Genomic DNA, 15196 nt, shown 5'->3' with positions numbered 1-15196 from the left:
GGAAATGATTCTGGGTTTGTGACTGAAAAGAACCTAAAACTCTCATTTACTTTCTTGAAATAATGCTTAGAGATGATGCTTGGACTGCTTTATTAATGTGGACACTCTTGCTCATTCGGCTACCCTCCCATAACTGAACAGACCTCACCTTGATTGTGTTGTCTCGAAGGCCGCTTACTATCTTCTGATCATCATACTGTAAACAGTAAACTCCTTTACTTGTTTCACTTCGGCAGTGGATTCTCTGTAAACTATGTCTTCCACATCTCCAATTAGATTCTATTGTCTGAGGAGAAGGAACGGTAAAGAGGCAGTAATTAGGAAAGGACCAGGACTAAATTCTTATCTGACCTTCTTGGCAACCAATGACAAATGCTCAATGCTTCACTCTATTAAATATATAAACCTTAAGGAAAACTAAAAATGTTTTTAAAAAGCTACTGTTTAAAACTGCATAACATTTTTCCATTTGCAAAACTATTAAAGATTTATTTTCTAGAACTCTCCCACATATAACTCAATTAAATGATAAACCTGGTGAAAAGAGGGCAACAGAGGGCAAGCTATGTATGTACTACATGAGGTTACGTACTTAGTGCTTCTCATACATATGTGGTAGCCATTTCTACTAGTGAACTTCCAGAGAGGCTCAATTCAGAAGATATTTGAATATCAGATTATAAGTGCAACTTCAACAGTCTTACTGCTATAACATTCTTTAAACTTTTAACCTGGCAATTTACTATATTTTACCTCCTCTATTTACTTAAATTTATTTTTAACCCACATTAATAAACCTTAATGGGTTTGCAGAAACAATGCTGTTACTGAAGAATGTTGATGATTCTCTAGTATTTGGCAAATACCCAAATATACATACATATATAGATTCTTACCTCAATGTCTTGTATAATTTTAGGATAAAGTGCTCTATAAAAAGAGTTGGGAGGAGCGTTCCCATCAGGAGGTTTGTTTTTGAACAAATACTGTCCCCTAAAAAAACAACAAATATTTCCCAATAAAAATCACAAAATTACACATTTACAGGGAGCTTCATTCATATTGCTTCAAAGTATTTTCACAGTTAAAATTCCATATAATCGCTATAACTAGCCTGGAAAAGTGTGAGGTTAAGCCTAATTTAAATACTGTCCCCTAAAAAAAAAACACAAATATTTCCCAATAAAAATCACAAAATTACACATTTACAGGGAGCTTCATTCATATTTCTTCCAAAGTGTTTTCACAGTTAAAATTCCACATAATCGCTATAACTAGCCTGGAAAGGTGTGAGGTTAAGCCTAATTTTAGGAGTCCTATGTCAAGGAGTAACTTTCTGGGTTCTAAGGAACTTGGTCAATACTGATTGTCAACACAATGATTTGCAATGCAGCCATCAGAGTATAATGTTATTAAGGTAAACAAATAGCATACATATAATCAGAATTTATCAACTGATCTATCAGACATCTGTACACAAAGATTCATTAGTCTTATCTTTTGGAAATTTTATTAGTGATGATAACTACTACCTCTGAACTGGGCAAATGCCCCACAGTTTGTTTTTCTTTCTTTCCCCCATTGAGTACTATGTGGATAGTATTTCTTTTCCCCCATTGAGTTAAGCTGTGCCCATGTCAGTAGAGCCTAGCATTGTGGGCAGTTAAGAATGCGTCTGTGTTGGGAATCATGTCTTCATTTACATGGGGTAAGGTGTAGTGGCAGCTCAGGCACCCAGGCTGATGGTTATTGGTGTAGCTAAGCTTTAAAGGAGCAATTCATTTTGACAGCAAGCAAAAGGGACAAAGGAGTATCCAGCAGTAGGTAGAGAAGAAGATGAAAAGATGCCTAAGAGCACTGTGCTGTCAAGTCTAAGGCATAACATTTTTTCACAGGTGTGTTCCTGGCTATGCACATACATACATGCATTTTACTGCCTATCCTTGATTCCAGTGAGCAACATTTGTTACCATCTCCTTCCTTATGACAGCACATCTCTGTAATACTCATATCCCAAGCTAGATCTTTGCTACAAAAAAAAAATCAGTAAATGGCAATCACTTCCTGCTGGGTAAAAAATTTAATTCCTCATCCTGAAGTTAAGAACCCACCAAACACGGTGTGGAAGCTAGTAAACCCCACTATGGGTGTACTAACTGCTGTTCTCACTGGCACTGTGCCTTGCAAAGTGGAGATAGGCAGAAATGCCTCTGAGTGTAATCCTGGCACCAGAGAAATCATGTTTTCTCTGGGCCAGTCATCCACTCCTCCCTCTATAGCTCCATTACAATATAATTAATTGTTCAATGTCTCCAGGAGCGCTTCTCCCCTGCCCTCTTCCTATTATACACCTTGAAAATTAGTTGAGAAAATTTCCTGTCAGGAAGGTAACCGCCTTTCACTTCTATGTTAATACAGGAAGGGAAATTTACAATGGTGACGCTAAAATAATAGTTTTTAAAGGGGAGCTAATAGGAGCAAGAAACATGATACATCAACATAAAGGACAAACAAGACACATTATGAAATAATTCTGGGTCACAAGTACACTTCTCTGAACAATCTTTTTTTTTTTAAGATTTTATGTATTTATTTATGAGACACACACACACAGAGAGAGAGAGAGAGAGAGAGAGAGAGAGAGAGAGAGAGGCAGAGACACAGGCAGAGGGAAAAGCAGGCTCCATGCAGGGAGCCCGATGTGGGACTCGATCCCTGGTCTCCAGGATCAGGCCCTGGGCTGAAGGTGGCGCTAAACTGCTGAGCCACTCCAGCTGCTCTTCTCTGAACAATCTTATTCTGCAAACATACCGCAAGCAAACAACAGATTTTGAATTAAGAGATTTTAAATCTGGTTAATAATTATAAGTTGATCATTTCAATTCCAACACCCTTTCATGAGGTGAGAATCACTACAATTATTTTGCAAATAAAGAAATCAAATGTCACGGAGGTCAGGTAACCTGTTCAAGGTCACATATAACCAGCTGAGTAGACCTGGAATTTGAATCTGACTTCAGAGTCTATATTCTTAACTATTTTATTGTCTTCCAGGGCCTATCATCCCTCGTATATTCCTGTCCTCCTTTTTATCTCTGGCAGTTGAATACCAGCACCCCAAGATTTTTTTTCATATATAACGAAACTACATTCTAAGAAAAGAGAAACCATCTAAGAGTCTGATCTCATTTTTTTTACCCCAATGTATTTTTCATGCCTTGCTAAAGTATCTGAATTTTTTCTTAAGTTTTTGAATTTCTTTCAAATTAAATTTGCTACAAAAAAGGGGTGGCTAGGTGTTGAAAACCAGTTTTTCAGTCTAGATCTGTGTTGTAGGTCAAAACCTTTTTTGGATGGAAGCTCCTTCACAACATGGACCACTTCTATGCAAAATGCCTAATATCTTTGAGAATGTGAGTACCTGATAAGTGCTCAATATTAAATTCAGAATGTTATCATAAAACGTGATCTGCTGATTAAGAAAATGGAATTCTCCAAGTGATCTTTTATTATACTTTTAAGAGTTACCATTACTGAGCAGAGAGAGCACATTCAATATTATTGAAAATCAAAAACGACAAGAGTTCTTGTCACGAACTGTTAAATTCATCTAGATACAAAATACAACACTGGAATAGAAGTTAAACCCAAAGCTTCATTAGAGAATTATATTTATTTATTTACTTTTGGTTGGAGGAAACTTTCAAAGCCAGCATTTGGGGAAAGGTAGGACAGATTTTATTGACAAAGTAGGCTTAGGAAAGCAATCTGAAAGAAGATGAGAAAGTGATCATACATTAAAAAATTTTAAAGGGGGAGGACACTAACACAAGAAGAAAGGCAAGATTTAAAAATAGAAGCAGCCAGAGAAAGTCAAGGGGATATTAAAAGGAGGTCTTCATGGGGTGGACAGACACTTGTAATTTCATAGGACTCTATTAAGCTAAGATAGCTTTTTTTCCTGTAGCTTAAGACAGGAATATGGTCTAAACTTCGAAGGATACTCAAAAGAACAGGAATGGGTTCCTGTGGTTGAATAGATAGAGGAAAGAGTGATAATTACTACGGGATTCTAGGTTATTTCTCAGCCATTCCTTTATATACTCCTCTTAAAAGGCCAAAAGGCCGTCTTTTCAATGATCTAGTTTGTTTTCTTTCTTTCTAACTAATATAACAGATCTTGCTACTTACTGCCACCCCCAACTAAAACTGTGGAGCCTACTCTTATCTTTGGCATTTTCACATGCATCTGTCCAAATCTGCCACCTATTCCTTGTTCTTCTTGCCTTCAAAAAAAGAACCTGGAACTCCCAATGTCTGATAAAGGTTTATTGTTATTCACAGTCCAAATGGGAGCAAAGTATATTTTAACAGGAAAGAAAACCTTTATCACTATGGGAGTGAATCTCTGTAATAGAGATTTCAGGCCAGATGTTCCAATTTGGAAGCAAGGTTTTTTTCCTTTCCTTTTTTTTCCCCCATGAGGGATAGTGGAATATTCCTAGCTATCCTAAAATTCTCCCATGTATGTCAGCAACTGCTCTCTATCTAAGGCAGGTCCTGACGCACTTAGCAAAATGATGAACTCTGAATCCTATACAACTATATACTTTTTTGCTTTTTTTATATTATAAGGAATTTATTTCCAAAGTATAAGGTAAGTTATGAAAGGTTTCGATTTTTCTATATAGTGAAATAAGTGAGAATAAGAAAAACATATTTGGGAAGAATAACACTGTGCTTTCATTTATTCATTTTTATACAGCCAAAGAATTGCCTGACATTTGCTTCATTTAACTGAATTTGAGAGAAATTTTAAAGTCTTCCTAATAGCCAGAATGACAGAAATTTCTTGAAGCATTTGGTATAATATTTAGGTAATTATGTTTATTATGTATTAATGAATTTCAAAGATGCAAAAAAAAAAAAGAAGCCAGCTATATTTTAATGAAAATTGCTAAGAAAAGCTAATCCTTTTTTCTTAACTGTTTTGTATCTCTTTATGGTCCAAGATAAATAATTGATAAAATTAATTGCTTAGGATATCCCTGAGCACACATATGGCTGCTGGTGCATATCTATCAGCTAAAATACTTAATATGTCACCTTTATTTTACTTATGAAATATTCACACCTGACTTTCTTATAGTGACATTCTAGTAACATCCTCTAAGAGCAAAGTACATATAGAAGGTATCTTCCAGAAGTTTGAATGAAATGGTACCTTTATGTTAAAAGAACAACAGCAAAATTGGTGAAATCTCTTAGGTTGCTAACTATATAATGCCTTAAGGAATTTAGGATTAAGCAGTAAAATCTTGAGAAAATATGGGTGGGCCTTATGAAGAAATGGTGGCTAGAGTTCTTTCTCTAGTTGAGTGTAAAAATAATTTTGATTACAAAGGTGAGAAACCACCACAGACATGAATTAAAGATAAGAAATTTTCTGAATGAGAAAATACTTATTTGTATTTGTCCGGAACTGTTTCAGGTATCTGATGGCTTCTGTGTGATTTAAAGTCATCTGTCTTACAAACTGCCAACAGCCCTTTGTCAGGACACTAGTTTCTGCTCAGAAAACAAAATGCTCTAAACAGAAGTCAGTTTTTAATCAGTTTTTACAAAGTAGTATTAACATATTATTATGTCACTTATGAGTGGTCAGAAGAAAAACTACTAAGTACCTGTACAACTATTTTATTTTACATTTTGTGCTATAAACCAGGTAAACATCATATTAAATGATAAGCAGTCTCACTGGTTCCCAGTGTTATTCCAATGATTCTGAATGGGCAGGTCCTGAAGATGATCTGTAATAGTAAGAAAGTTAAAAGGCTCACCACCCTCTTCGTTCTGCCAGGCCTCTCCACAGAGAATCTGTCCTGACCATTCTCTCGATGAGCTTCTTCCATAACATGCCATCAGAGGTCACTCGGTACCATTCCTTACATACAAGTTCAGCAGCACATAGCGATTTGGCATCCAGGTATGACAGAATGTTCTCAGCAATGTGATCCAAACCCCGGGCTGTTGGTAGGGGGTGGAGGCAAAGAAGAATATAGGTGGTGAATGATTTTTTACAAAAAGTCCTTGAAAACAGAATAGCATTTATTCTGCTCTGAAGGCACATCACTGTCCCTAGTGTGGTCCAGTTTCTTTTTCAAACAGAAACTTGGGTAAAATGAGTGTCAATAATTTTTCCATAAGGTTACAGAAATGAACAGTATTTTCCATCTTCCTTTAGATAAGGAAGTTAAAGCTAACAACCAGCAAACCCCCCAAGACATTAAAAATAAAAAGGATTCCAGAAAACAATTCACATCTATCTATATGGATTTCAGCACTAGGGGATGTTCTATGGATGGCATCTCAAAGTCTGTGATTCAGACCCCCCCAAATCTCTATATTAGGTCCATTTCTCATTCTGTTTCTATTACTGCTGCAGTTCCAAAGCTGTTCAGTAAAAGAAATATCCTTTAAACGTACTAGGGGAGAGGCACTAAGTCAGAATGTGCTGGGTTATAGAATTTTGGGCATGCAGAAGGAGAGAAGAAGGAAATACAGATTGGTAAAGGAACATCCCAAGAGGAAAGACAGAGAGGTATGTTTAAGTTCAAGTATGAGTTTAATTTCAGATGCTTAAAAAAAAGTATGTTTGAGAGTAGTTGCTGCTATAAAACCTAAATGACAGTTAACCAAAAAATGAAAAAGCCCAGACCAATAAATAATTTGGTTAGAATTTCAGAGACCATTTTGTAGGATGTCTGAAGGAAAACAGTGCAACTAGATCTTGGACTGCCTGAACTGGATGGGCTTCCCAATTAAAATATTCTATCACCCAAATCTGTACTGAGGCCTCAGAGGAATAGACCCCATAAAATAGGATGATCATAGTAATAAAGCTTTTGGCTGATACTCTAATTCACAAGTGAGACAAACATATTCAAAGTTATTCCTCTTTCAGTTTACTGATCAAAGGTTTGCTAAAGATTTAAATAGTGCAGAAGGATTCCTTCATACTTTGACTCCCTGAGGCAAAAAACTCAACAAATAGGAAAGAGAATACCACATTTCATTTTGTGCCTTTCCCCTGAATCATGCAAAGACACACTTGGACGCCATTAGCAACAATCCAAATGTGCTTAAACATTATTCTAATTATGAAATTGTATGGATATCAGTCACATTTTTCAGCAGATTTAGAAAAGAAAGCATTAAATGGATTTTGTTTGGCTGGCATCACATGTTCATATTTAAGCATAAGCAGATGGAGACATCCATCACCTAATTCTTATTAAAGGAAAATGACTATAAGCCAATTAAAGATATAATAATTAGTTCTTCATGCAAAAAAACAGCGATGGTACAATTCCTGCATGTTTAAATTCGTTTTTTGTTTTTTTAATGACAGGCCTTTTTTTTTTTTTTAAAGATTTTATTTATTTATTTATGAGACAGAGAGAGAGAGAGAGAGAGAGAGAGAGAGGCGCAGAGACACAGGCAGAGGGAGAAGCAGGCTCCATGCAGGGAGCCCGATGTGGGACTCAATCCCGGGACTCCAGGATCAGGCCCTGGGCCAAAGGCAGGCACTCAACTGCTGAGCCACCCAGGGATCCCCTGCATGTTTAAATTTGAAACTTTCTATGCTGTCAGAAGTTTCCAAAATCCATTCCTGTTTTTTTAATGGCTATCATCAAATTGTTCTGATCTTTCACTATGTCCCTATAGTAAGTCTTTGGAAGTAATTTCACTTAACACTCCAAAGAAACCCATTACATTAATGGATTATAGGCATTTTTTGAAGTAGTTTGGTTTACTAAATGTAGCCAGATGGTGTAGGTTTATAAGTTAAAATGGCTGTAAAACATTAGACTGATGATTTAATATTTTATAAAATGGTCAGCAGACAGACACAGGCATCAGGATTGGGCAAAGGATACACAGGTCTAATCAACCCCTGTTCAATTCTTCATGGTATATGCTTTACATAGTAGCATGCCTTGGTTATTGGGGAGACCACAATAATGAGGTACACAAAGATTGTTCACACAATGAAAACTGTTTGCGTATGGCTAAAACAAAATCCAGCGAGTAAAGCAGGGGCAGAAGTCTATTCTATTTAACAAAAGAAATATAGGTATAAATTTAGCTTTATGTTTAATTTAAAACAAAATATTTTATTTATTCATGAGAGATAGAGAAAGAGAGGCAGAGAAACAGGCAGAGGGAGAAGTAGGGTCCCTGAGGGGAGCCTGATGCAAAACTCGATCCCAGGACCGCAGGATCATTCCCTGAGCTGAAGGCACATGCTCAACTGCTGAGCTACCCAGGCATCCCAAATCTAGCCTTAAAATAGTTATTTATTAAAAAAGAAAAAAAAAGTTATTTCTAAGCTATACATAGGTACTTTTTGCTTTAAAGGGTGGTTTAAATTCCAATTTTGGAAAAACAAATTTTAAAAAAGAACTGGCAAAGATTAAGCATAGTAACACACAGTTTTGCAGAGGGTGGTATATTTTTTGTAGGACAGTTTGGTGCAAGTATTAGAAGCCTTGAAATGTACAGAATTAATATAGGAATCCCACTGCTGTTATTTTTTCCTAGGATGCCCAAAAGATTAGTGAATAAGAATGTCCACCACAGCAAAGTTTGTAATAGGAAAAATATTCTTTACTACCTTAAAAAAAAAAGGGTTAAATAATTATGTTTGAAAGGAACATTTAGGAAAATACATTGAGAGAACATAGTAAGAAACAATGTTACAAACACTTATGATCCCAGCTTTAGAAGGAAACATACACAGCTAGAAAAAATATTAAGGCTACAGGCCAAAATATTATATGAGCAGCACTCTCTGAATGGTGGGATTCTGGGAAATTTCATTTTCATATTTTAAACTGTTTTGAATTTCCTAAATTTCTTATAAATTCTATAATCAGGAAACTGAAAAAATTAAAATGATACCATATTTTAGAGAGTCACTCATCTTTTATACTCTATTTTCTTCTTCTTCTTTTTTTTTTGTGAGAGTGCATGCATGCCAGCATGGAGGAGAGGCAGAGGGGAAGGGAGAGAGAATCTTAAGCAGACTCCACTCAGTATGGAGCCCAATGCAGGGCTTGATCTCCCAACGCAGAGATCATGACCCAACCTAAAATCAAGAGTTGGGCATTTAACCAACGGAGCTTCTCAGGCACCTCCACACTCCCTTTTCTTCTAAAATAAAGAGGACTACTTTACTTTAGGTTTTCTTGAGATAGTATATGCCCCAAATACTGATGTCTACAGAGTGTCCTAGGATCACTACCAAGCATTCAGTAAAATATCATATCATTTCCCCCACAAAAAAGTATTTTAAGTGTGTGTGTGCAAGTATATATTTAAACATATATAGTTTATGAGCTATTATTTGGTTACCAAGACCAGTGAGAGTGCAAAGCCTGGAGTTTACATATTTACTGTCAGAAGGCTTCTGAGATATTTTGCGTTCTAAAATACTCAATTAAAAATGTTTCTTATTCAGTTCTATAATTAAATATTGTTGATAAATTCCTATAGAAATCCAAATCCCAAATACATGAGTTTGCATCTTACAAAACTTAGACATATAAAAAAACTCAAACTAAAACAAAGACATGTTATTGATATGACACCTTAGAAAAAATATTATTTGCATCTCTCAGTGGGTAAAAACAGGATGACTAGAAGGGCATGAGATGGAGAAGACAGGGAAAAGAGGAGTCTCTATTTCCAGAGTGTAACTTTGGTTATTTATACCCCAAGAAGGCACGATAAAGGATGCAGTTTGTAAAAATCAAGCCAATAAAGACTTAAAAAAAAAAAGAGATGAAGATCCAGTTCCATTAGCATTGTAACATATCTTCCAGGCAAATTAATGGCTCACAAATACCCACAGACATACCTGGCAGAGCAGTTATGAAATCCCTCTGCAACATAGGTTTAAGATATGAGTTTATGTGTCCATGTTGGTAATGACACATTTGGGATATAAGATGTTCCACAAATTCCACTTGATCGGACTCTGACCACTGCTCAAAATATTTGACACACAGTTCCTTTTCCTTCTCATAGCTTGCTGAGAGTTTTCGTTGCTTGGGCACAATCATACTGGAAGTGCCATTGGCAAGTTTTGTCTGCAGAAGGGGTGGATTAAGAGAAACATAAAATAGTAAGTCTTGAAAATGAGGGAAATCTATAATTTTCTGGTCTGGCAAGCTATGTTATGTCTATATGATGGAGCTCACTCTGTTACTCATTAGTAATCGGATATTTGTTATTATATGGAAAGCAACACAAATACCACAGTAAGTTGGTAAATCAGGAATATTGCTGGACAACTAGGCATTCACTGCTAAAAGTTCACAGGAAGGTATTATTTGGAGATCTATAGATGAAAACTGAAAGCTGAAAGCATGTTAAGTTATTATTACTAGCAAGCCAAAAAGCTATTTTGCTTTTCCTTGTATACACCAGTTACTGGACATTTATACGATTACTTATTCACAACTTATTTTTTAATAGTCAAATAAGAAATCTTCTATGCAAAGAAAGGCTGACGAATAATTTGAGACTCTAGTACCTTTGGAGATAAAGCTTAACTGTAACATTTATAGGTTCAATCTACCCTTTTTCTTCTAAAAAGGAAATCAAAATTAAAAATCTTTTTATCAATTAGTTCATTCAGTAAACATCAAATGAACATCTACAATGTGTCAAACACTGTCCTAGGTGCTAGGAATACAACACTGAACAAAAAATAAGTCTCTATCATCAGGCATTATATTGTAGTGTGTACAGTAAGATAAAACCATAAACAAATGCATAGAAAATTTAATGTAGATAGTGCTATTAAGAAAAATAAGGAGATAGAAAAAAGTATGTGTTATTGCAGTAGGCAAATTCTAAGATTCTAAGATTCTTGGCCCCTGGCGTACATACATCTTCTCTCAGCTACTCAAACAAACACAGTTATTTTGATTTAATTAAGGTGCCAAATTAGCTGACTTTAAGATATGGAGATTACTGTGAGGGGCCTGACCTATCAAATGTGCCCTTTAAAGATTTTTATTTATTTATTCATCACACACACACACACACACACACACACACACACACACACACACACAGGCAGAGACACAGGCAGAGGGAGAAGCAGGCTCCATGCAGGGAGCCCAACATGGGACTCGATCCTGGGTCTCTGGGATCACACCCTGAGCTTCTGAAGGTGACGCTAAACTGCTGAGCCACCCGGGCCGCCCCAAGTGTGCCCTTTAAAAGCAGAGAGTTTGCTCCAAATGGTTGAAGAAGAAGGAGGATCACATGGTAAAGGACGTGGTCAGCCTCTGGGAGCTGCCAGTTAGGAAATAGAGACCTCAATCCTACAAAGGCAAGGAACTAGATTCTGGCAACAACAATGATCTGATAGGAGGATTTTCCCCCAGAGCCTCCCGATGTGAACTCAGCCTGGTCAGCATCCTCATTTCAGCCTTGAGATACTAGGAGCAGAGGGCTTCCAACCATGTTGTATCAGAATTCTGACTGAGAAAACCATGAGCTGATGAATGGGTGTTATTTTAACTTGGTAATCTGTTAAGTAGCAATTAAAAAAACACAAAAAAACCAATATAATTATTTAAGTCCAAGAGGTCAGAGACAGTTTCCCTGAAGGGATGACATTTAAACTGAGACATGAAGGAAATGAGGGGACTAGACATTTTGCTACATGGGGGGAGAAACGTCTAGGGCAAAGGCAATTTGAAGGCAAAGGTCCTGGATGGCAGTCAGTCAGTACATTCAAGGAACATTCAAGAGGCCCAGGATAGTTTGAAACAAGTGAACAAGGAGAAGAAAAGTTATAGTAATTCAAGTCAGCTCATCTAGGTCATGTAGGTGGTGGTAGCTTATCTCCAATGATGGCTGAAACAACTCCATCCCTCCCTGAACATGAATGCCATTCCTCCCATCAAAAGGTAGAGTTTGACCTAGTCTTTGAATCTGGGATTTGGCTCACAGAATATGGAGAAAGTGACATTCTAGGACTCCTGAGTCCAGGCAGCTTACTTCTTAGAGCCCTGAGCCACCACATAAGAAATTCAGGCTACTTTGCTGGAGAGGGAAGTCGGGAAGATGAGAAGCTACACAGAGAGAGAGGTTACATAGAAAATCACCTAGAAGTCTGAAAATAGCATGATCTGACACCTTTTAGAAGGATCACTGCTATGTGAAGAATAGACTGTAGGAGACATGAATGAAAATCAGGAGACTAATTGAGAAACTACTTTACAATAGTCCCTGGAAGAGAACAATCTTTTGAGTGGTAGCAGTAGAGGGGGTCAGAAATAATTGAGACTTAATGTGTATTTTGAAGGCAGAGCAAATTGGTTTTGCTGAAAGATTGGATATGGGGTATGACAGAAAAAAGGAGATGAGGGTCATATACATATGAAGTTGGGGACAATATGGAAAGATTTAGAAATCAACTGAAACTTCTACTACTCTGAAGAAACTTGGCTTTCTTTAAAGGATAACCACAAAGTGGTACAACAGGGTACTTTTCAAAGTAATTTTATAGATCTTCAGCATATTTGCCTGAGGCAATCCCAATCAGCAGGAAGGCCAATGTTACTATGGAGCTCATACCTGCCTGGACATATTGAATGTGCCATAAAACTATCAAATTTGGATAATCAATTTCTGTTATCTAAGGCATAGGCTGGCTTAATTTCTAAATGTTAAATTCTGCCCACAGACTTCTTTACAAATGATTCCTGATACACATATCACTTTCTTTTGAAAGTATATTTTCAAAAATGGCATTAGCCATTCTGTTTACACAGAAAGAGCTGTAAGCAGCAAGCCCTGGTGTATGGACTTGGATGTTTTCTAGCATAAATGCCACTGTTGTCTATGATATAGACTAAAAATGATTAATAATAACCTTGTTGGACACAGGCCCTGGGGGACTTCAGAGCTGCTTTTTGTGTAGGTTATTTGTTTGCATTTCAGAAAAGGAAAACTTGTGAAATATGGAGTAAGACTGAGTGAGCTAATGAATAAGTGGGAGTACAAGCTTGACCAAATGCCACTTCACATCTCAACAACCCAAACCTCCCATTTCATCATCTTTTGTAAATCTGTCCCTTTGTCTTTTAAAGGGTGGAAATGGACTGGAGCTGGATGCTACCCAGGGTATTGTTTTCTGGCTAAAGACCAGAAATGTCAGTAACAGAGAACAATAATCAGCATGGTAATGAAATGATTCTATTTATAACATTCAACAAACCAGCTGTTTCTACAATCACAGGGAATCGTGCTTTGATCAGTAGTTATTCAGACTATTAGCAGATAAAAATGCCTAAGGATTTCACAAGTTTGGTTATCCCACTGCAGAAGCTGAAGTTCAGTCAGGACCTTCATATATATATGCATATATGTATATGTATGTATATATATATTTAAAAGATTTTATTTACTTGAGAGAAAGTGAGGGCAAGAGAGATCAGAGGGAGAGGGAGACTCTTCACTGAGCAGAGAACCTGACTTGGATCTTGATCCCAGGACCCCAAGGTCCTGACTGGAGCTGAAGGCAGACATCCAACCTACTGAGTCACCCAGGCACCCCAGGACTTTCTTATATTTTCAATGATTGAATCATAAATGAACCTAAAACATTTGGCTATTAGAAATGAAGTATAAACTGAGAGTTCATGAATTTACTAACTGTCTGGGCTACTCTAGCTGGTACTGCATTGTAGTTACCACCCTCAAAACAGAGTATTTCTTTATGAAGTAGAAAGACACACAGCTCAGATCCAACATCACTTTGAATGAGTTACTTACTCTTAACGACTACACCACACTGCATAAAGAGCTTTGGTCCTACAGTACAAATACCTGGTTTCAAATTCTAGTTCCTCAATTTACTAGCTATGTGTCATGGCATAAAAAATTTGATTTTTTTTTCCCAGAGTCTCTTTTTCCCTCATCTGCCAAATTCTAAGATCTATTTCACTGGGTTTTTGTGAGGATCAAATAGAATAATCTAAGAAAAGCATGCTTAGCTCACCACCTGACACACAGTGAAGTGCTCAATAAATCAACACTCTTAAAGAACTTCTGACATGGCTGGAGTTGCACTTTCGCTCTCCTTTTGAAAATTCATCCTTCTTTCTTACTATGTATTATATATATTTTTCTTTCGTTTTCAAGATTTTATTTATTTATTTGACAGAGAGAGAGAGAGAGAGAGAGAGAGAGAGAGAGCGCACAAGCAGGGGGAAAGGCAGAGTAAGAGGGAGAAGCCTAGCAAAGAGCCTGATGCGAGACTTGATCCCAGGACCCTGGGATCATGACCTAGGCTGAAGGCAGATGCTAAACTGACTGAGCTACTCATAATATATATTTTTTTATCTTAATTTTCACTGCAGTATAATATACATAAAAGTGCATAATCTCAAGTGTTGATGAATTTTCAAAATGTCAACATACCCATGTAACTAGCATCTTGATCAAGAAACAGATTATCATGAGCCTTATAAACCTTGCCTTGTGCTCCTTTTGTTGGGTCACTAGCCCACTCATTTATTATTATTTTTTGAAATGTACCTTTAAAAACTGTCTGCCTATACAATTTACCATAGCATTTGAAAAACTATAATACCTAGGAATAACGTAACAACATATGTGTTAATACCTATAAAAGTGAAAACAACAGAACAGTGCTAAGGGGAATTTTAAAAGTTCTAAATAAATGGAAAGAGATACTATCTTCACAAATGGGACTCAATATGGTTAAGATGTTCACTTTTTCCAATTAATCCACTGATAAGAGTCAATGTAGTATCAATGGAATTTCAGCAAGCAAACTAACAAGTGGATTCTAAAATTTGAATGGAAATGCAAAGGACCTAAAAGTTAGCCAAGTGATCTTGCAAAATAAAAACAAAGATGGAGGACTCACACCATTGAATTTTAACAATAAAGTAATACTAAACAGGTAGTGTGACTTTGGTATAAGGATAAACATGTAGAACATCAATGAAACAAAAGACAGACTCCACAGAGACTTACATATGGCTAGCTGATTTTTTAGAAAGGTGCCAAGATAATTCAATAAGGACAAAATAATCTTTTCAAAAGATGATGGTGAAACATCTGGATATCCATATGGAAACAA

At 36.6% G+C, this 15196-nt stretch overlaps 1 protein-coding gene across 11 annotated transcripts in view; it reads right to left on the bottom strand.

The window, feature by feature from the left end:
* The window catches only part of BTRC (beta-transducin repeat containing E3 ubiquitin protein ligase), a 184773-nt gene that overhangs the window by 21069 nt on the left and 148508 nt on the right, over window positions 1-15196 (bottom strand). For all 11 annotated transcript variants that reach the window (XM_025992389.2, XM_025992399.2, XM_025992411.2 and 8 more), the window contains 4 exons: window positions 9923-10154; window positions 5841-6027; window positions 897-993; window positions 149-286 (listed from right to left, as the gene is read on the bottom strand). In XM_025992389.2, coding sequence (XP_025848174.1) covers window positions 149-286; window positions 897-993; window positions 5841-6027; window positions 9923-10154 — 654 coding nt within the window. The remainder of the gene's footprint in view (window positions 1-148; window positions 287-896; window positions 994-5840; window positions 6028-9922; window positions 10155-15196) is intronic.

The sequence above is a fragment of the Vulpes vulpes genome, chromosome 15 (assembly GCF_048418805.1).
Source record: "Vulpes vulpes isolate BD-2025 chromosome 15, VulVul3, whole genome shotgun sequence".
NCBI classification, from domain to species: domain Eukaryota; kingdom Metazoa; phylum Chordata; class Mammalia; order Carnivora; family Canidae; genus Vulpes; species Vulpes vulpes.
This window is presented reverse-complemented; position numbering and strand designations above follow the sequence as displayed.